We start from the raw sequence: 21,431 nt of genomic DNA, 5'->3' as shown, positions 1-21,431 counted from the left end.
TCGGCAGAACAAGTGTGTAAGGCGGCCACTTGGACTAGCCTACACACATTTACGAAACAATACAGTGTTCATACCCAGTCCTCAGTGGATGCGAGCCTGGGTAGACGGGTTCTGCAGGCGGCAGTGCCCCGAGTTTAGGGACCTGCTAGCACAATATTCGTCCATTGCTTCCCACCCAGGGACTGCTTTGGAACGTCCCATGGTTCTGTGTCCCCCAATGAGGCGACAGAGTAAAGGAGATTTTTGTGTACTCGCCGTAAAATCTCTTTCTCTTAGCCTCTGATTGGGGGACACAGCTCCCACCCTGTTGCCCTACGGGCCGTTGTTATGGTTGAGTTCTCATATTGCTCTTTGAGCTCGTACATAGTGTCCTTCTTACAGGCATGGTTATGTTGTTTCTGTTATGTTCCTCCTAATGCTTTTGTGGCTGACGCCGTCCAGGGGTGTATACTGCAGAGGAGGGGCCATAGTTAATTTTTTTCAGATTATGCATAGTGTCGCCTCCTAGTGGACAGCAGCATAACACCCATGATTCTGTGTCCCCCAATTAGAGGCTAAGAGAAAGAGATTTTACGGTGAGTACACAAAAATCTCCTTTTCCCTTCTCCTAGCAAACCCTGAGGAGAATGTGTTACCTTACCATTAAGGAAATGGCGAATATTTCTGAAGATGTCATTATTGTCACAAGCAGGTAAACATTAGAGCCTTGCCAATGTATTGTTTTTTTCTATAAATATGTCTTTTGAATTACTATACAATAATTAGTTTGACTATATGTACCTACAAGTACAACATGTAATAGTTGTATAGATAGATTCCTTTTTTCATTCCACCGCTAGAGTGGTGCTTTAAATCTAAGTCTTCTACCCCCAGTCTCATAATTGCTTTCCGGCGTCTTCATCTGTTTTCGCCTTCGGTCTCCAGCGAAAAGTGAGCCGCCTGCAGATCCAGTGTTTCATGGAGCTGAGTGGAGGTCACTTTACAATACAAGTCTATGAGGGCCTCAGTCTGTCTCTCATAGACTTACATTGAGATCTTGTGACTGTTACTTCCAACTTTCGGCCAGTCATACTCTGCGCTGTCAAGATGACGCAGCGGGACCAGAATGACACTGAAAGAACTGAAGACACAGGAGGGTGAGTATATGACTGGGAAGAGGGCTTAGATTTACAGCATCACTCCAGTGCTGAAAAAAAAAACCACTGGAGTGGTGATTTAGGGTTGTAATAAGAAGAAGCCTCCCTAGCAATTTTCTGTTCACAGAGCTGGTATAATTTGCAAGTTAAACAAGATGAGGGCAGGTCTTAAGCTTTTGGGGGGTAAAAAAATAGTTTCAATTTACTGACTGCAAGCAAAGATCTTGAGCATGGCAATAGTAATCACAAAGTACATTGCAGGCCTGAATAATATACAATAGTCTAGCTTTATTTAGAAATTCATTTTTTTTTTTTTAGAGAGAACAAGTCTCATCCTCTCTCATGTAAAAGACTTTATTAGGCTGTGTGCCCACGATGCGATTTTTAAGCGTTTTAGCCGCGATTTTCGGCGCAAAAACGTTTAAAAATCGTGTACAGAACGCCCCCCATGCATTCCTATGGCATTCCGCACATGCTGTGCTAATGCTGCGCTTTTTTCCACGGCGGAATCGCATCGCGGAAAAAATCGCAGCATGATCATTCTTTTGTGCGGAATCGCAAAGAATTGCTGCGATTCCGCACCCATAGGAATGCATGAGAACAGCTTACTTCCCGCATGTGGCTATGCCCACCATGCGGGAAGTTAAGCGTCTCATGTGCGTTTGGTACCCACGGTGTGGAGGAGAGGAGACTGTCCTCCAGGCCCTGGGTACCATACCCCTGTAAAAAAAAGAATAAAAAATCGGGGTATATTTACCTTCCGACGTCCCGCGCCGCCATCCCGGGCCACAGCGTTCCCAGTAATGCCTTGCGGCAAGGTCCTGTAATGACGTAGTCTCGCGTGACTCTAGCGGTCTCGTGAGATCGCTATAGTAACACGAGACCAACGTCATCACAGGTCTCACAAGGCATCGCTGGGAGCGCTGATGCCCGGGATGGCAGCGCGGGACGTCGGAAGGTAAATATACCCTGATTTTTTATTTTTTTTTAATCATTTTTAACATTTTATCTTTTACTATTGAGGCCGCATAGGTCAAACACTATGACAGGTTGGTCACACTCGTCAAACAATCACTTTCCAAGCGATGCTTCAAATCGCTTGGGAAAGTGCTTGAGAAAATCGCGGTGAAATCGCGCGGAAAAAACTGCGCGATTTCTGGGAAGGAGTCCGGTTTTCACTGTGCGTTTTAAAACGCTACGTGGGCACATAGCCTTAATGTTTGACCCAAATATCTCCCCATTTGCTAAAATTCAGGCGCAAATCATGTTTCAGGATTTCCTGATAATTCCATCACCTGTGCAATGCTAGGGAAATCTTGAAAGCATGATCTGTTGGTGGCTTTTGAGGACTGAAGTCAGGGAACACTAGTCTGGAGCATTATTCCTAAATCTGGCTCCTCCCCCAGCTTCATTAAGTGACCGCACTGGTTTCACTTGGGCTGAGATTAGAACTACGGGTATGCTTCTTGTCAGTAAGATGATATGCTGACTTCATAATGTAGTTTTGTCTTGATAGATTCCCTTATAGGGGTTGTCTGGGCTTATTATGAAAGTATGCTGTCACACTATTCTCTGGCGGTGAGATCAAGCAGTCAAGTTATCAAAAGTTATGAGGCCATGCATACTCCCAGTCACACTCCCAACTAGACATGTTCGGGCTCTCTCAATTCACTTATATTGAGCGAGGCTGCTCACATCTAGTCGGAATATTGCCAAAGTATACTTATTGCGTACTTGCAGTCACATGACTATTTGATCGTGCTGCTAGCACCCATGTAAGGATTCACAAGTCTGCAGTCACATATAGTGACTGCAGACTTTTGTGACTATCCCTTTAAACGTATAACCTGTCTGTGACTTCCATTTTTATTTTAGGAAACAGTGGGCAGCTGCAGACAGAGGATTACTAATTATAAGTTAATAACAAAAGAAAAAAGTCCCAGAACACTACTTAACTCAACTTTCTGGTAAAATGAGGAGGATAATTGTAAAACAAGTAGGTGCAGTGAAGTTACTGGACTACTACTGTGCATGTCAGTGGTATATTTCGGGCAAAAATAGTAATGGATTATTAACAGGCTTGTGTCCCCCCCACAAAGTGCTGTGCTTAGATCAAGTAGTCATTTTGTGAGGTCAGACACCCTTGATAGGATTTTTCAGTTTTGGTCAACTGTTTTTTTTTTTTTGTTTTTTTTTACCAGAATGGATTTCCTTCCTTAGGTCAGTTTAGCAGTTATTTTAATATTGACTAGTGATGAGTGAACGTGCTTGTGTGCTAACAGGACAGGGTCCTTGGCATGCTGGAATACTACAGTATGTTCGAGTCCCCGCGCCTGCATGTTTCGGTGTGTTTGACAGCCATAACACATGCAGGGATAGTCTGTTAGCAAACGATCATGCTCGGATAACACCTTATCTGAGCACGTTCACTCATCACTAATAGTGACATTTCAGTTAATCTTGATATTATAATTTTATGTCCACCTTTCCGAATAGATCAGAAACCTGTCGTGTGCGTTTGACATGCCTAGGAATAGGATAGACCACAAGAATATATATAGTCACAGTTATTGTATTAACCTTTACATAATTCAATTTTCAAAGTCTGACCAAGGATATGACTGGGAAAGAAGATGTTTACCGAGGACCTGCTATCCGAGCCCTCTGCCGGATTACTGACGTAAGTAGCCAGTAGGGCTAAGGTTACTGCCATGGCCTTCTGATGATTGTGTTCTGTCTGTAATGTTTACAATGCAAGGACCTGAATGTCGCTCGGTCAGATAGTGTTAAAGGGAACCAGTCAGCAGGATTGTGCAACGTATCCTACAGACAGTGTCAGGTCAGCGCAGTTATACTAATTAAAATAATATCTTGGTTGATGAAATCCGTCTTGTGGTTGCTGTTTAAGCTTTATTTCTCTATCACTTCATTGGGGGACACAGGAACTATAGGTATATACTGCTGACACTATGTTCAAAAAAGTTAGCTGCTCTTCTGCACTATACACCCCACCAACTGGCACTAGGTTAATCAGTTTTAACTTAGTGTCAGTAGGAGATGGACGCGGGTCTTTCAATAGACCCATACCAATCTACCTCGCTTTTCGGCGTTTTCCAGTAACGTCTCTTCTTTGCCAGCTGGATCTTCTCCCCTACCTCTGGAGGGATACAGTGTGAACAGTCACAACTGTACTCCCACGTAGAGACTGTGAGTATGACGTGTACTGCCACTCCGTATCCTCATATGTGTAGTCAAAAGGACCCCAACCCTTAACACGGAAGAGTTTTTAGGTGACCCAGATTTGGTCCTGGCCCCATCTCCTACCCACTCGCCCACCAGAGCTTGTTTGTTTTAGGAGGCGTGGACGTCCCACAATATAGGAATTTCGGACGTCTGATATTTGCTGGATGGAGAGGTACATCTTTCTCTCTTCCCCAGGTTCCTTCCAGAGGCGACGAGGAGAAGATGCAAGTAAAGAAGATGATGTGAAGAACAAAGGATGAATACCGAAGGGAGATGATGATTTTTTTTCCCCTAAAACCCTCGCTTTATTTCTAGGGCTTTTGTGTAATTGAGATCCGTAGGTGACAATTTTCTTATGGATCGGGGCACTGGGCTACCTTTTACAGCACTTTTAGGGTCTTGCGCCGCTTCCCTCCTGTTACTTCGGTCACGTCCTTAATCTAGGCCCCGGCTTTTCTCGAGTCTAGTCTTGGCGTTTGGCTCCGCTCCCTTCTCCTCAGCTTTTCGGACAGGCTTTTCTTCCACCCGTCGATCCCGCACTTCCTCTTCCTGTATCCTGCGGCTAGCTCCGCCTCTCCTCGCAGCTTCATCAGACAAGCTCTGCAGCCGTCATCATCTTTCTCCTCTCCTGGACCCGGTGGTTAGCTCCGCCCTTTCTTCCGACCTCATAGAGCGGGCTATTTCAACGTTAGCCCACTTCTCTGCAAGGTGTGCTCTCTCTCTCTGCTGGTCCCTTTCATCCTCCATTTTCTGTCTTCTGGATCCATAAAGTGGCATTTCCCTGCATGACCTGCATTCTCTCTGCCTACGATTGGACTGCAGCCCTCTACAACCTGGAAGCAAACTTCAGGACACCTGCATCTTACTGTGAGTAGCTCTGCTCTGCAGACTGACTCTTTCCTCTGCATTCTCTTCCTGTCCCCTAACCTGGCATTAGTGTGTCTGCTCATCATGCCTAATCCTAAAGGAGAGTGTTCCCATCTTCCTGCTTCCTCTTCTTTTTCTTCCTCTGCTCTTATCAGACACTTTGTATGCTCTTCATGTAAATGCAAGCTCCCTTCAGGTTAGTCCTCTCGATTCTGTCAGGACTGCAGCAACCCCCGCTACTGCCCTAGGAGAGAGCAGAGCTCCTATCCCCATGTGGGCTTCCTCTCTGTCCCAGACCGTGGCGGACCTTGCCAAGATGTCGCAGACCCAGGTGTCCGTTCTTGATAGGTTGTCCCTTCCGGCCTCTGTCGTTACTGGTAGGTCGCAGGACTAACTGGCTGTGCCTACCAACATAGGCCGTAAGAGATCCAGGCAGGCGCGTTGTTCTAGGTCCTATTCCCGTTCCATTTCTCCTGGCAGTCTGTCTCTTCCTGATCCTCCTCTCAGGAGTCAGTTGAGGTGGTTTCGGACGTGAAAATCAGAGGATGACTCGGACTTTGATTCTGACCAAGCCTCTAATATGAGAAACATGGTCCAGAGCCTCATTGTGGCGGTCAACCAGACCTTTAACATTAAGGATACCTCTACGGAACCCACAGAACAGGCAGTTTTGTTTAGACAGTTGAAACCAGCTCCCAAGGCCTTTGCCCCACATAGAGAATTTGAGGAGGTACTTGCCAGGGAAAGGGAGAACCCAACCATATGCTTCCAAAGAGGGAAGCACCTTGGCATCCTTTATCCCTGAACTCACTGCGAACTGGACCGCTTCTCCAACTGTAGACCCTCCAGTTTCCAGACTGTCCACCAACATGGTCCTCCCGCTTACAAATGGCGCATCCCTCAAGGACTCCAATGACAGGATCATAAAATCTTTCGCAAAGTCTGCCTTTGAATCGGCTGCTTCTACATTGTGCCCGGCCTTTGCTACTACCTGGTTGTCAAAGTCTATAGCTGCATGGGCTAAACAACGCCGTCAGGGCATTCTTTCTGGAGCACATGGTATCTGCCTCCCTGGATGCCGCTTCTTGTGCGGTTCAGGCATCCAGCAATATCGTAGCCATCCAACTGACTATTTGGCTTAAGGCCTGGCAGGCGGACTTGGCTTCAAAAAAGTCCCTTACTAACTTGCCTTTCCAGGGTTCCTGTCTGTTTGGCTCCATGTTGGACCAAATTATTAAGGAGGCCATCGGAGGGACGAGCTCCCTCCTTCCTCAGTCCAAACCTCGCCAGCCTCCTCTAAAGCGTCAGTTTAGGTCCTTTCAGCCCTTTCGCCGTTACTCTGCGACAAAGGATTTTTCCCGCGAACAGAGGCCACAGGCTCGCCAGAATAGAAAAAGGGCTTCCTTTAAACCCACCCCCCTCCTGGCGTCCCCGTAACGCAAAGGGTAGGTCCGCCAGGTCTAGACCTTCCTCTGCATGACTCATCTCAAGATCTCAGGGAATTTCCCAGGATGAGCGGCCGTCTCCGGTTTTTCAGAAACGTCTGGCTCTCCTCGGTGGGGGACGCATGGGTCAGGGAGGTGGTATCCTCCGGATACAAAATAGGTTTTGTTTTGCTAGATCAATTCTTCGAATCCCATCCTCCAAGAGATGTTTCTCTGGTTCCGGGTTTCTTTGCATCCATTGCCTCTCTCCTCAGTTCAGGGGTCATTGTTCCTGTTCCAGACAGGGAACGTTTCTCAGGATTTTATTCGAACCTATTTGTGGTGCCGAAAAACGACGGAGCGGTTCGACCCATCCTGGATCTAAAGTTACTGAACAAAAGGGTACGACTGCGACATTTCAGGATGGAGTCCCTTCGTTCAGTAATTGCTTCCATGGAGGCGCAGGAGTTCCTGTACTCCATAGACATCCAGGACGCCTATCTCCATGTCCCTGTCCTCTCACGGCATCAGAGATTCTTGCATTTTGCGGTGCAGCAGTACCATTTTCAGTTTGTCGCCCAGCTGTTCGGGCTCGGAACCACTCCCAAGGTTTTCACAAAAATCATGGCAGCGTTAATGGCCATTCTGCGGATCAGAGGCCTATTGCTCATCCCATACCTCAACAACGTCCTCATCCTCCGTCTTATCTTTTCCTCAGGCCCAGGAAAGTCTGGTCATCGTTCTCGGCACCCTGTCCCGTTTCGGATGGCTAGTCAACAGTGCAAAGTCTTGCCTTTTTCCGACTCAGCGCCTCATTTTTCTAGGCATTTTGTTCAACACTCCAGCAGGGGGTTCGCTCTCTGCAGGGCTCTCGACTTCCATCTTTCTGCTCAGCCATGACGGTCCTGGGAATCATAGAATCATAGAATTGTAGAGTTGGAAGGGACCTCCTGGGCCATCTGGTCCAACCCCCTGCTCAAAGCAGGATTCGCTAAATCATCCCAGTCAGATGTCTGTCCAGCCTCTGTTTGAAGACTTCCATTGAAGGGGGACTCGCCACTTCTCGTGGCAGCCTGTTCCACTCATTGATCACTCTAACTGTCAAAAAGTTTTTTCTAATATATAATCTGTGTCTCCTCCAATTCAGTTTCATCCCATTGCTTCTAGTCTTTCCTTGTGCAAATGAGAATAAAGATGATCCTCCTACAATGTGACAGCCTTTTAGATATTTGAAGACAGCTATTAAGTCTCCTCTCAGTCTTCTCTTTTGCTAACTAAACTTTCCCAAATCCTGCAACCTTTCCTCATAAGACAGGGTTTGCAGACCAGTCACCATTCTGGTCGCTCTTTTCTGAACTTGCTCCAGTTTGTTGATGTCTTTTTTAAAATGTGGTGCCCAAAACTGGACACACTATTCCAGATGAGGTCTGACCAAAGAGGAGTAGAGGGAAATAATGACTTCACGTGATCTAGACTGTATGCTTCTGTTAATACATCCTAGAATTGCATTTGCCTTTTTTGCTGCTGCATCACACTGTTGACTCATATTCATTCTGTGATCTATTAGTATACCCAAGTCTTTTTCACATGTGCTGTTGCTTAGCCCTATTCCTCCCATTCTGTATATGCTTTTTCCAACGCTGCCAGGATGATGGCAGTGTTGGAAGTGATTCCTTTTTGCGCAAGTCCATTCAGGACTTCAACAGGCCATCCTATCTCAGTGGAACAAGTCTGTTCTCTCTCTGGATCGCCCAATTTGGCTCACTTCCCGAGTCACACGATCTCACAATTGGTGGCTGTCATCCCCTCTCATCTACCAGGGTCGGTCCTTTCTTCCTGTTCAGTGGCAGGTGGTGTCCGTCATCACCTGACTTGGCTGGGGTGCGGTCTTTCGCCACCTGACTGTCCAGGGACGTTGGTCGGCAGAGGAATCCTCATATGTGGTGGCATATGTCAATCACCAGGGAGGGACTCGGAGCTCCTTGGCGATAGCCGAGGTATCCAAGATTCTACTCTGGGCAGAGGCGACGTTTCCAACAATATCTGCAGTGCATATCCCCAGCGTGGACAATTAGGCTGCCGACTTTCTTAGCCGCGAGTGTCTCGCGGCGGGAGAGTGGTCCCTGCATCAGGAAGTCTTCCATCAGATTTGCCTTCGATGGGGAACTCCGGATGTGGACCTCATGGCGTCCTGGATGAACAGGAAGACTCCACGATTTGGTTCCAGGTCCCGAGATCCTCTCGCGGTGGGTGCCAATGCTCTAGCGATTCCGTGGTCACAGTTTGCTCTTCCCTATCTGATTCCTCCCCTCCCCCTTCTTCCCAGGCTGTTGAAGATCAAGGCGGATGGGGTGCCGACTATTCTGATTGCACCGGATTGGCCCAGAAGGTCTTGGTTCGCAGAGATCGTCAATCTTGTCGCAGACTCCTCTGGAGGCTCCCAGACAGACCGGAACTTCTGTCCCAATGACCGATCTGCCACCAGAATCCTTGGTCGCTCAATTTAACGGTGTGGCTGTTGAAATCGCGATTCTGAGAGCGTCCGGGTTTTCAAATCGGGTGATTCACACCATGATCCAGGCTAGGAAGCCGTCTTCTTCCAGGGTCTATTATCAGGCTTGGAAAGCCTATTTCAGCTGGTGTGAGTCTAATCACATCCCGCCTATGTCCTTTTCTCTCCCTTCAATTTTGGCGTTTCTCCAGGCAGGACTTGATGCTGGTCTTGCTCTTAGTTCGCGAAAGGGCCAGGTGACAGCACTTTCTATTCTTTTTCAGAAAAATTTATCCTCCCGTTCTCAGGTCAGAACTTTTCTTCAAGGGGTAGTGCATACGGCTCCCCCGTACCGGACACCAGTGGACTCTTGGGACCTCAATCTAGTCCTGGAGGCCCTTAGGAGTTCTCCCTTTGAACCTCTCCGAGAGGTCTCTCTGTCCTTTCTGTTTTGGAAGGTAACATTTCTTGTGGCCATTACCTCCATTAGGAGCATCTCAGAATTGGTGGCTCTTTTCTGTCGGCCTCTACATTGCTTCCCAAGGGGGTGTCCACTCGTCACCTAAATGAGTATATTGTCCTCCCTTCCTTTTGTCGTGCTCCGACTCATTCTATGGAGCGTTCACTGAACAGGTAAGACCTGGTCAGGGCGGTGTGGGTCTATCTGGCTAGCACCGCCCTCTTTAGGAAGACAGGCCTCTTTTTTTGTCATTCCAGAGGGTGCTCAGAGGCTTGCCAGCCTCCAAGGCTACGATTGCTCGCTGGATCAGAACGGCAATTTTAGAGGCTTACCGGGTCAAGAACCAGAGTTGCCTCCCCCTGGTATTAAGGCTCACTCTACCCGGGCAGTGGGCACCTTCTGGGCGGTCCACCATAGGGCATCCGCCCTGCAACTTTGCAAAGTGACAACCTGGTCTTCCATTCACACGTTCACCAAATTTTATAGAGTCCATACCTACACTTCGGCGAACGCCAACCTAGGTAGAAGTATCTTGCAGGCGGCAGTGCTGAGTTCTCCGACCTGAACATAGTTTTCTGCTGTTCCCTCCCCAGGCACTGTTTTGGGACGTCCCATAGTTCGTGTCCCCCAATGAAGCGATAGAGAAAACAGTATTTTTGGTTGCTTACCATAAAATCTGTTTCTCTGAGCCTTCATTGGGGGACACAGCACCCTCCCATGTTTATCTGCTCTTTTTACTGTATATTGTTAAGGTTTGAGGTGTCTAGTTTCACACTAGCGTTCGGCAGAGCTGCGGAGAGCTGCGTAGTTCCTCTGTTAAGCCCTGCCCACTGCCGCACCTCTTTCAGCTCTGCCTACGTCGGCATGCGTCCTGCATACCCTATCTTTAACTTAACATTGGGTACACAGACTATGTAAATGTTTGCTGACGCTTGTGCAGGCATCCGCATACATTTGCATGGCCTGCTTACCCAATGTTAAAGATAGGGGACGCATGCCGACGTAGGCGAAGCTGAAGGAAGAAGTGCGGCAGTGGGCAGGGCTTACCTGAGGAACTACGCAGCCCTCCGCATCTCTGCCGAATGCTAGTGTGAAACTAGCCTAAGAAACAGATTTTACGGTAAGCAGACAAAAATCCTGTTTTTCAGTTTTGAGTAAATGATATTCTTGTGCTACGGGGCATCCTGTGGGAGGTCTTCATGTGGTGCTCTGCTTAGGTATTCATAATGCTGACAGGTCACTGATTCCTCAGTCACCTGCCCCCTAGGTTGCATAATGATTATCTTTACATACTGAAAAGAAAAAAAACCTTCAACATACATGTGCCAGCCATGGCACATGTACTGCAGCATAATCGCATTTTTAATGTGTAGTTAATACATGTGGTTGAGCTTTTCCTGAGGAGTATAAAAAAAAAAAATCATTTTTAAAATGGCGCCTGCGCAATAGCAGCTATCGGTGTATATAGCTATTGCACATGCGCCGGCGGCACCATCTTGTTGGAGAAAAAATACATTTCCTCCTCCAAGATGGTGCCGCCCACACAGTAGCAGTTCTTGCCAAAAACTGCTACTGCGCAGGCGTGGGTGGCGCCACCTTGGAGGAGGATTTTTTTTTTCTTCTCTAGAAAGATTGCACTGCCTGCGCAATAGCAGCTATCGGATCACAGCTATATACACCAATGGCGGGTGCTATTTTAAAATTGATTTTTTTTTTCGCACACGCCTGCAGAAAGGTTTTTTTTTTTTCTTCATTATGTATAGCTATTCATTGTGCAAACTAGGGGGCAGGTCACTGAGGGATCAGTGACCTTGTCAGCAGTCTGCAATATGAATACCCAAGCAGAGCACCACTTGAAGCTCCCCCCTACCTCCAGGCCCTCCCCGGAGCATGAGCATATCATTAGCTTAAAACTAAAAATAAAGATTACGAAACAACCACAAGACGGATTTCATCAACCAAGGTATCATTTTAATCAATATAACGGCGCTGACCTGACACTGTCTGTAGGTTACTGTGCACAATCCTGCTGACAGGTTCCCTTTAATGATAGTCCTTGACTATAGACCTGATGAACACACAATTCATGCGCAGCGATCCTAATACCTAACATGCTAATGTACAGTGGTGTGTGTGTTTGTGCCTTATGTCCCCATGTCTGTGATTTTGATGCCGGTTAACACAGCCACTTATGTGATTGATGATTTTGTGTTTTGTTTTTTTCTATTTTGGCTTGTCTAGACTTAATTATCTTATCTCTAACGAGAAATGTGGGTTGTTTATCACAGGCCACCATGTTGCAAGCAATTGAAAGATACATGAAGCAAGCAATTGTGGATAAAGTTCCCAGTGTCTCCAGTTCTGCATTGGTGTCTTCCTTGGTGTGTACATATTCATTATTTTACCACTTTATCATTAACTATTCCACATTTTTTCACGTCACGCCCACAAATTTAAATGTATTTTATTGGGATTTTTTGTTATATACCAACACAAAGTAGCAAGTATGTATGAAGTGTAAGGGAAATGATAATTGGTTTTCTAAATATTTTATCCCCTTTCTGCCATTAGACGTACTATTCCGTCCATGGACGGAATATTACGTCATATGCGATCAGCTGTGCTCACGGGGGGGAGCGCGGCTGATGGCGGCCGGGTGTCAGCTGATTATCACAGCTGACACCCAGCACTAAGTGCCACTCCTGGCACTTTAACCCCCGAAACACTGCGATCAAACATGATCGCAGCATTCCTGAAGCAGGCAGAGGGACTGTCAGCTGTGACAGCCCCTCTGCCTTTGGATCGGAGACCCCGCGGCAAGACGCGGGGTCCCGATCGCTGCCATGGAGACCCGATGTCATCAGGACAACATCCGGGTCTCTACTGCTGAGAGACTTCCTGTCACACGCAGTGATGACCAGGAAGTCTCTCAGGTCAGTGTGCAACTCCGTGCAGCACTGCCAGCTATAGAAGTGATCAGCCTGCACAAAATGATTGTCCCATAGTGGGACACGGTGTAAAAGTAAGAATTAAATTAAAAAACAAAATTTAATGATTGTAAAAATATTTTCAAAAAATAGTAATAAAAAAATCAATATTTATTCAATCAACTAATAAATATTTAAATAAAATAATCTACACAATAAAAGTACACATATTTAGTACCGCGTCCGTAAGGACCCGCACTATAAAACTATCCCACTAGTTAACCCCTTTAGTGAACACCATAAAAAAGGCAAAAAAAACAATGCTTTTTCATCATACCGCCGAACAAATTGTAATAACACGGGATCAAAAAGACGGATATAAATAAACGTGGTACCGCTAAAAACGTCATCTTGTCCCACAAAAAACAAGCCCCCTTACAGTGTTATCAGCGAAAAAAATAAAAAAGTTATAGCTCTCAAAATAAACAATGCAAAAATAATTATTTCGCCTACGCCTCATTGGGGGGACACAGACAGTGGGTGTTATTCTGCTTGCCACTAGGAGGACACTAAGTAAACCACAAAAAAGTTAACTCCTCCCCTGTAGTATACACCCTTTCGCTGGATGAGATTCCTCCAGTTCTTGCTTAGTGTTTGTAGGAGGCACTTGAGTCTGGTTTCAGACCCCACCGTTTTTATTTGATTTTTCTGTAGTGAAGGTGACGACGGTTCCTTTCTACGGCCCGCTCTCCCCCGAACCAACAACAGGCAAGCACGCGGAGTATACCTCCCCGTACACTTTCCTGCGACAAACGGGGCTGATTCCTCTGGCGATGATTCCTTACGGTCGGTAATCCACAGATATGAGGGCAAGCGCAACAGACGAAGCAGTGCAGGACGGCACGATGCGTGGAGAAGAGCGCTTCTGAATGCCCTGAATCAGCCCCATAGCTCTCCATCCCCCTGCCTTAGGGAGGATCGATTGAGCATACCCCTTTAAGAGCTCCAGCTCTGCTACATCAGCCCAGGAGGATGAAAAGACCTGCGTGGATGGCCCCGGACAGCGACGGCCGGCCTGAGCACTGGAGTGGAGGTATGGGGTCGCGTCCTGGTCCCCGGGAGAGGCGCTGATTTGATCTCCGCATCGGTGCACCGGCGCCCCATCGCGCCCCCCCCGCTCTCTGCGCTTACCGCGGGTAGGCCAAAAATTTAGTCCCCAGCTTTTCCGGCCTACTAGGCCGCAATTTGAATAGCTCCGCCCACGTAGCGCCACCCCCCCTGCTTGGCGCCTCCCGTTCCTTACGAGAGGCGCAATCCTAGTCTCGGGGGCCATGACATTTACCTCAGCCTGCTCTGGAAAGGGGCTGTGAGGCGCGCAATCTGCCGGACACCGGGTGACACCACAGGGCCACCGCTATTCCTCCCGAGGACACCGCACAGGACCGGGGTAAGCTGCATCTGCCCTCAGAGCAAAGCTTAACCCTTTCCCGGCACATTCCCTGCAGCTACAGACCAGACTCTGCCTTTAACCCCCTTTCAGGAGCGCTATGTCTCAATCTAAGGAGACTAAACGGGCTGCTAAGAAGCACACGGCGTTTTTTACCATGTGTACCACTTGCAGTACTGCCTTACCCAGTGCCCAGACTAATCCGTTATGCACGGACTGCGACCTGGCCTGCGCTCAAACTCCCCTCGCTGCCGCTGCTGCAGGGCTTCCTGCGTTTAGTCCCCCTGAGTGGGCAGCGTCCCTGTCACGGTCGGTGGAATCAATGACCCAGGCCATAGATAGATTTCCTCCGGGAAGCCTCTTTAAGTCAGAAAGCATCTTTACCGCCCGAGCAGGGCTCTGGCGACGGCGGGGAACCATCCACCAGCAGGGGTCACACTCGCTCAAGGGATGGTCAGGCTAGAAAGCGGACCCATGACGCGTCCCCTAGACACGCTTGCGCTTCAGCATCGGCGAGTTCTGTCTCTCGCTCTCCCTCTCCTAATGTTCGCAGCGAGCACGACTCTGAATTCGAATCTGACCCCCTCAGAATCTTCCAACTGACCAAGAGTCGCTTGATTCTCTTATAGAATCAGTCAACAGGATTTCCCCTCCAGCACACGCTATCTCATTTAAGAGGACCAAACGTGTGCGCAGGTTATTTGCCAGCCATCCGGAGTTTAAGGACATCGCCCAGAAACATAGGGATCAGCCACATAAGCGGTTCACAGGGCAAGAGTCTACTGAGACTAAATACCCTTTTGCTCCAGACCTAATGAAGGATTGGTTACAGTCCCCTTCGGTGGACCCTCCTGTATCGCGTCTTGCTTGTAAAACGCTCCTATCCGTTTCTGAGGGCTCCTCAGTCAGAAACCCCTCCGATCGTCAAATTGACTACCTTTCCCGCTCAGTTTTTGAAGCTTCAGTAGCGGCGCTTTTTCCATCTTTCGCGGCGACTTGGGTCACTAAGGCAATGACCGCTTGGGCAGAAGTCCTAATTACTGCCTTCCAGGGTACCAATCTTCCTCCTGAGGCACCCAGGGTAGCCAGGCAGATAATTCACGCAGCTGACTTTGTAGTCGACGCTTCTTTAGATGCCGCCAATTGCGCTGCTCAAACTGCCGCTAATGCAATCTCCATTAGAAGAGCCCTATGGCTCCGCAACTGGCGGGCGGATGCCACATCTAAAAGATCGTTGACTTCTCTGCCCTATCAAACTGGTCGTCTTTTTGGAGAGAAACTGGACCAGCTAATTTCTGATTCTACCGGGGGAAAGAGTAAATTCCTTCCTCAATAAAAAGCTTTTCGACCTTTTCTCAACAATTCCGGTTGGTCCTCCACTACCTTCTCTTCCAGATCAAGTCGGTCTCCGCGCAGAGACAGAGGCTCCTAGGTCTCATACAGACCTAACCGCTCTTGGAAGCCCAGACCAAGGGCATCTGGATCTAGGGGAGGCAGATCCCATAGATCTTTTACACAATGACTTGTTGCGGTATCCGGCGGACATCGACAAAGTAGGCGGTCGTCTACTTTCCTTCAGTCACACCTGGCTGGCGGTCGTCCACGACAAGTGGGTCGGGGAGCTGGTGTCCTCCGGATACAAGATAGAATTTTCTTCCCCCCCCTCCGACACGGTTTTTCCGGTCCTTACCCCTCCCCCCCCCCCCCAAGAAAAAGACGAGCCTTCCTTCGGGCTGTTCAGGCTCTGTAAAGGGACGGAGTCATCATTCCGGTCCCTCATCACGAAAGGTTCAGGGGTTTCTATTCAAACCTTTTTGTGGATCCAAAGAAGGACGGGACAATGCAGCCCATACTGGATCTTAAACTGTTGAATCAGTTTGTCAAGGTATGGCGATTCCAAATGGAATTTCTCCGATCAGTTGTCGCTTCCATGGAAAAAGGAGAGTTCCTAGCATCCATCAACATCAGGGACGCTTACCTGCACAATCCGATCTGCCCGTCCCACCAGCAGTTCCTGCGTTTTGCAATTCACGAGGAACACTTCCAGTTCGTTGCCTTGCCCTTCGGACTCGCCACCGCCCCCAGAGTCTTTACCAAGGTCATGGCGGCTGTCATGGCCATTCTCCACTCTCGGAGTGGTGGTGTTACCGTATCTGGATGACCTGCTCATCAAGGATCCGTCCCTTCCAGCCTGCGAAGAATCCGTGGAGATAACAGTAAATACACTTTCTCGCCTGGGTTGGAAGATAAAGTTCGAAAAGTCTTTCCCAAAACCGGCCCAGCAGATTTCCTTTTTAGGAATGATCTTGGACACTTCCCGCAGGTTGGTCATTCTCCCTCCAGAAAAGACCCAAGCCTTGCAACAGGCAGTGCAGACTCTTTCCCGACCGGTTTCTCACTCCATTCGTTTCAGCATGAGAGTTCTCGGAAAGATGGTGGCAGCGATGGAAGCAGTCCCTTTTGCACAGTTCCATCTCCGTCCCTTGCAACACACATTGCTGTTAGTTTGGGACAGGAACCTGTTCTCCCTGGACCGTCTGTTCCTTCTGTCCCTGCGGGTGAGACAAGCCCTCAAGTGGTGGACACTGAAGTCCTCCCTGAATCAAGGGAGGTCTCTTCTCCCAGTAAGATGGTTGGTAGTAACCACTGACGCAAGTCTTCTGGGCTGGGGTGCGGTCTTTCGTGACCACACGGCACAGGGTCGTTGGTCAACTCTAGAGTCACGTCTCCCCATCAACATTTTGGAGATACGTGGGACCAGATTAGCTCTACGGAGCTTCCACCCTCTCCTCGCATGTCACCCCATCAGGATCCAATCCGACAACGCTACGGCTGTAACGTATATCAACAGTCAGGGAGGTACTCGGAGCAGGATGGCCATGCACGAAGTGAGTCACATCCTCCATTGGGCCGAAACCAACCGTTCGCCCATCTCAGCAATCCACATCCCGGGCGTAGAGAATTGGGCTGCAGATTTTCTCAGTCGCCAGGGCCTTGCCTCGGGAGAGTAGTCTCTTCATCCGGAAGTCTTTCAGCAGATTTGTCATCGTTGGGGGACTCTGGATGTGGATCTCATGGCCTCAAGACTAAACAACAAGGATCCTCTATTCATTGCCCGATCGCGCCATTGGAGCGGACGCCCTGGTTCTGTCGTGGCACCGGTTCCGGCTCCCGTACATCTCCCCCCCCCCCCCCCCTTTTCCCTTGCTTCCGGGGTAATCAAGAAGATCAGAACAGAGGGAGTACCAGTGATCCTAGTCGCGCCAGATTGGCCGTGCCGAGCATGGTACGCAGAACTGATACAACTAGTCGCCGACGTCCCCTGGCGACTTCAGGATCGCAGGGATCTTCTCTCATAGGGCCCGATTTACCACCAGAACTCCGGGGCCCTGTCTTTGATGGCGTGGCCGTTGAATCCTGCATTTTAGCACAGACTGGGTTCTCTCACGACGTGATTTCCACCATGATTAGTGCTAGAAAGCCTGTGTCCATGCGCATCTATCACCGCACCTGGAAAACCTTTTTTTTGTGGTGCAAGGATCATGGTCGATCCCCTCTGGTGTTTTCCATTCCGGCCATATTGGAATTCCTTCAATCCGGATTAAAGTCAAGCCTTGGGCTTAGCTCGCTCAAGGGCCAAATTTTGGTCTTGTCAGTGTTATTCCAACGCAAAATTGCCACCAAACTTCAGGTCAAGACGTTCATTCAGGGAGTCTCCCATGTGGCGCCTCCTTATAGAAGGCAATTGGAATCATGGGACCTTAACCTGGTTCTCGGGGCCTTACAGGAGGCTCCCTTCGAACCACTGCAGGACGTGCCACTGACTGTTCTCTCTTGGAAGGTGGTCTTTCTAGTGGCAATTACGTCAATCAGACGAGTTTCGGAATTGGCGGCCCTGTCCTGCCGCCCTCCGTTCCTGAACTTTCATCAGGACAAGGCAGTTCTCAGGATGTCCCCATCCTTCCTGCCCAAAGTCGTATCCTCTTTCCATCTCAATGAGGAAATTGTTTTGCCTTCCTTTTGTCCGGCACCAGTCCATCGCATTGAGAAGGCCCGCCACACCCTGGATCTGGTTAGGGCTCTGAGACGGTACATCTCGTGGACGGCTCCCTTCCGCAAGTCAGATGCCCTGTTCATACTTCCAGAGGAGCATAGGAAGGGCCTAGCTGCTTCAAAAGCAATGCTAGCCAGGTGGATTCGCTTGGTGATTCAGGAAACCTACCTTGCCAGGAACGCTCCTGTCCCAGCTGGGATTAGGGCGCACTCTACCCACTCATTGGGCGCCTCTTGGGCCATTTTGAACCAGGCCTCAGCAGAACATGTCTGCAATGCTGCGACTTGGTCCAGTCTGCATACCTTTACAAAACATTACCAAATCCATTCTCAGGCTTCTGCGGATGCAGCTCTCGGCAGACGCATCCTGTAATCGGCAGTACCACAGTGTTGATTCAGTGGTACATGGGGTATTAGCAGATGTATGCTCCCCACCCAGGGACTGCTTTAGGACATCCCACTGTCTGTGTCCCCCAATGAGGCGTAGGAGAAATAGGGATTTTTGTATACTCACCGTAAAATCCTTTTCTCCGAGCCAATCATTGGGGAACACAGCACCCACCCTGTTTAGCCTATTGGATCACTGTAGCATTCTTAGGTTTTGACATAGTTATGGTTATTGTTGACTGTTTATGCTTCTATTGCTTTTTTCACCGAACTGGAGGAATCTCATCCATCGAGAGGGTGTATACTGCAGGGGAGGAGTTAACTTTTTTCTGGTTTACTTAATGTCCTAGTGGCAAGCAGCATAACATCCACTGTCTGTGTCCCCCAATGATTGGCTCAGAGAAAAGGATTTTACGGTGAGTGCTCAAAAATCCCTATTTTTTTTATATAAAATAGTCTATTGTATAAAAGCGCCAAAACATTAAAAAATGATATAATTGAGGTATCGCTGTAATCAATCGTACTGACCCAAAGAATAAGGCTGTGTGCCCACGTAATCGTTTTTGAAGCATTTTTCCCAGTCAAAACGCTTCAAAAACTCATAGAAGAAGCATCCCATTCATTTTAAATGAATTTCGCACTTTTTGTGCACATTGATGCGTTTTTTTTCGCTCAAAAATGCTTAGCGGTAAAAGAAAACGCAGCATGCTCATTAATTTTGCGGAAAAGTTTGCGTTTTTGCTATTTTCTATAAGTCAGAAAACGCGCGGAAAAAATCGCATCAAAAACGCGTGGTTTTTGCGCAGAAAAAACGTGCGTTTTCTGGGAAGGAGGCCGGCTTTGAAGCAGAAATTTTCTGCATACGTGGGCACATAGCCTAAAACTGCTTTATCAATTTTACTACACACGGAATGGTGTAAGCGCCCCAAAAGGAATTCATGAAATGATGTTTTTTGTTCATTCTGCCTCACAAAAATCGGAATAAAAAGCGATAAAAAAATGTCATGTGCCCGAAAATGGTACCAATAAAAACGTCAACTTGTCCCTCAAAAAATGACGTCACATGACTCTGTGGGCCAAAATATGGAAAAATTATAGCTCTTAAAATGTGGAGATGCAAAAACTATTTTTTGCAATAAAAAGCATCTTTTAGTGTATGACAGCTGCCAAACATAAAAACCTGCTACAAATAGTAAATCAAACTCCCCTTTATCACCCCCTTAGTTAGGGAAAAATAATAAAAAAAGAAAAAAATATATTTATTTCCATTTTACCATTAGGGTTGGGGCTAAAGTTAGGGTTTGGTTTGGGGCTAAAGTTAGGGTTAGCGTTGAGATTACAGTTAGGGGTGTGTTGGGGTTACAGTTGGAGTTAGAATGGGGGGGTTCCACTGTTTAGGCACATCAGGGATTCTCCAAATACAACATGGCATCTGATCTCAATTCCAGCCAATTTTGCATTGAAAAGTCAAACGGTGCTCCTTCCCTTCCGAGCTCTGCCATGCGCCCAAACAATGGTTTACCCCCCATATATGGGGTATCATCATACTAAGGACAAATTGCACAACAACTTTTAGGGTCCAATTTCTCCTGTTACCCTTGGGTAAATAAAAAATTTGGGGCTAAAAGATCATTTTTGTGAAAAAAAATTATTTTTTATTTTTACGACTCTACATTATAAACTTCTGTGAAGCACTTGGGGGTTCAGAGTGCTCACCACACATCTAGATAAGTTCCTTAGCGGTCTACTTTCCAAAATGTTGTCACTTGTGGGGGGTTTCCACTGTTTAGGCATATCAGGGGCTCTCCAAACGCAACATGGCGTGTGATCTCAATTCCAGCCAATTTTGCATTGAAAAGTCAAACGGTTCTCCTTCCCTTCCGAGCTCTGCCATGCGCCCAAACAGTAGTTTACGTGCATATATGGGATATCAGCGTACTCGAGACAAATTGTACAACAACTTTTGGGGTCCAATTTCTCCTGTTACCCTTGGTAAAATAAAACAAATTGGATCTGAAGTAATTTTTTTGTGAAAAAAGTTAAATGTTCATTTTTTTAATCATTCCAAAAATTCCTGTGAAGCACCTGAAGGGTTAATAAACTTCTTGAATGTGGTTTTGAGCACCTTGAGGGGTGCAATTTTTAGAATGGTGTCACTTTTGGGTATTTTCATATAGACACCTTAAAGTGACTTCAAATGTGATGTCGTCCCTAAAAAAAAATGAGTGTTGTAAAAATGAGAGATCGCTGGTCAAATTTTAACCCTTATAACTTGCTAACAAAAAAAATTTTGGTTCAAAAATTGTGCTGATGTAAAGTAGATGTGTGGGAAATGTTATTTAATAACTATTTTATGTGACATATTTCTCTGTTTTTAATGGCATGAAAAATCAAATTTGGAAAATTTTAGAAATTTTGAACATTTTCACCAAATTTCTGTGTTTTTTTTTCACAAACGCAAGTCATGTCAAAGAAATTTTACCACTATGATGAAGTACAATATGTCACGAGAAAACATTGTCAGAATCACCGGGATCCATGGAAGCATTCCAGAGTTATTACCTCATAAAGGGACAGTGGTCAGAATTGTAAAAATTGGCCTGGTTATTAACATGCAAACCACCCTTGGGGGAAAAGGGGTTAACAATATAAATCTGATTTTTTTTGTGACATGCAATTTCCCCCTTGAGTCAATACTTTTTTTTAGGACCACCTTTCGCTGAAAGTACTGCTGCAATTTTTGGGGGTTATGTCTACCGACTTTGCAGATCTAGAGGCTTCGTATGGCTTGCTTTCAAAAATGGCTTTCTTCTTGTCACTTTTCCATAAAGTATATGGGCTTTCACAAAATGTCGGCGGAGCCCCCGCACCACCAAGCATCTGCGAAACTGCTGCACATCAGTTAAGTACATCCAGATTATAAGACGCACCCCCATTTTCGTTCAAAATTTTCGGGTAAAAAAGTGCGTCTTATAGTCCAAAAAATACGATGAGTG

General features: G+C 47.3%; 1 protein-coding gene across 1 annotated transcript in view; it reads left to right on the top strand.

The window, feature by feature from the left end:
- Positions 1-21,431, top strand: part of COPG2 (COPI coat complex subunit gamma 2) — a 147,797-nt gene that overhangs the window by 24,956 nt on the left and 101,410 nt on the right. The window contains exons 5-7 of the mRNA XM_073580979.1: positions 612-691; positions 3,741-3,816; positions 11,910-12,002. Of these exons, the coding sequence (XP_073437080.1) occupies positions 612-691; positions 3,741-3,816; positions 11,910-12,002 (249 nt within the window). The remainder of the gene's footprint in view (positions 1-611; positions 692-3,740; positions 3,817-11,909; positions 12,003-21,431) is intronic.

The sequence above is a fragment of the Dendrobates tinctorius genome, unplaced genomic scaffold (assembly GCF_039654945.1).
Source record: "Dendrobates tinctorius isolate UK_male_01 unplaced genomic scaffold, ASM3965494v1 ptg000066l, whole genome shotgun sequence".
NCBI classification, from domain to species: domain Eukaryota; kingdom Metazoa; phylum Chordata; class Amphibia; order Anura; family Dendrobatidae; genus Dendrobates; species Dendrobates tinctorius.
This window is presented reverse-complemented; position numbering and strand designations above follow the sequence as displayed.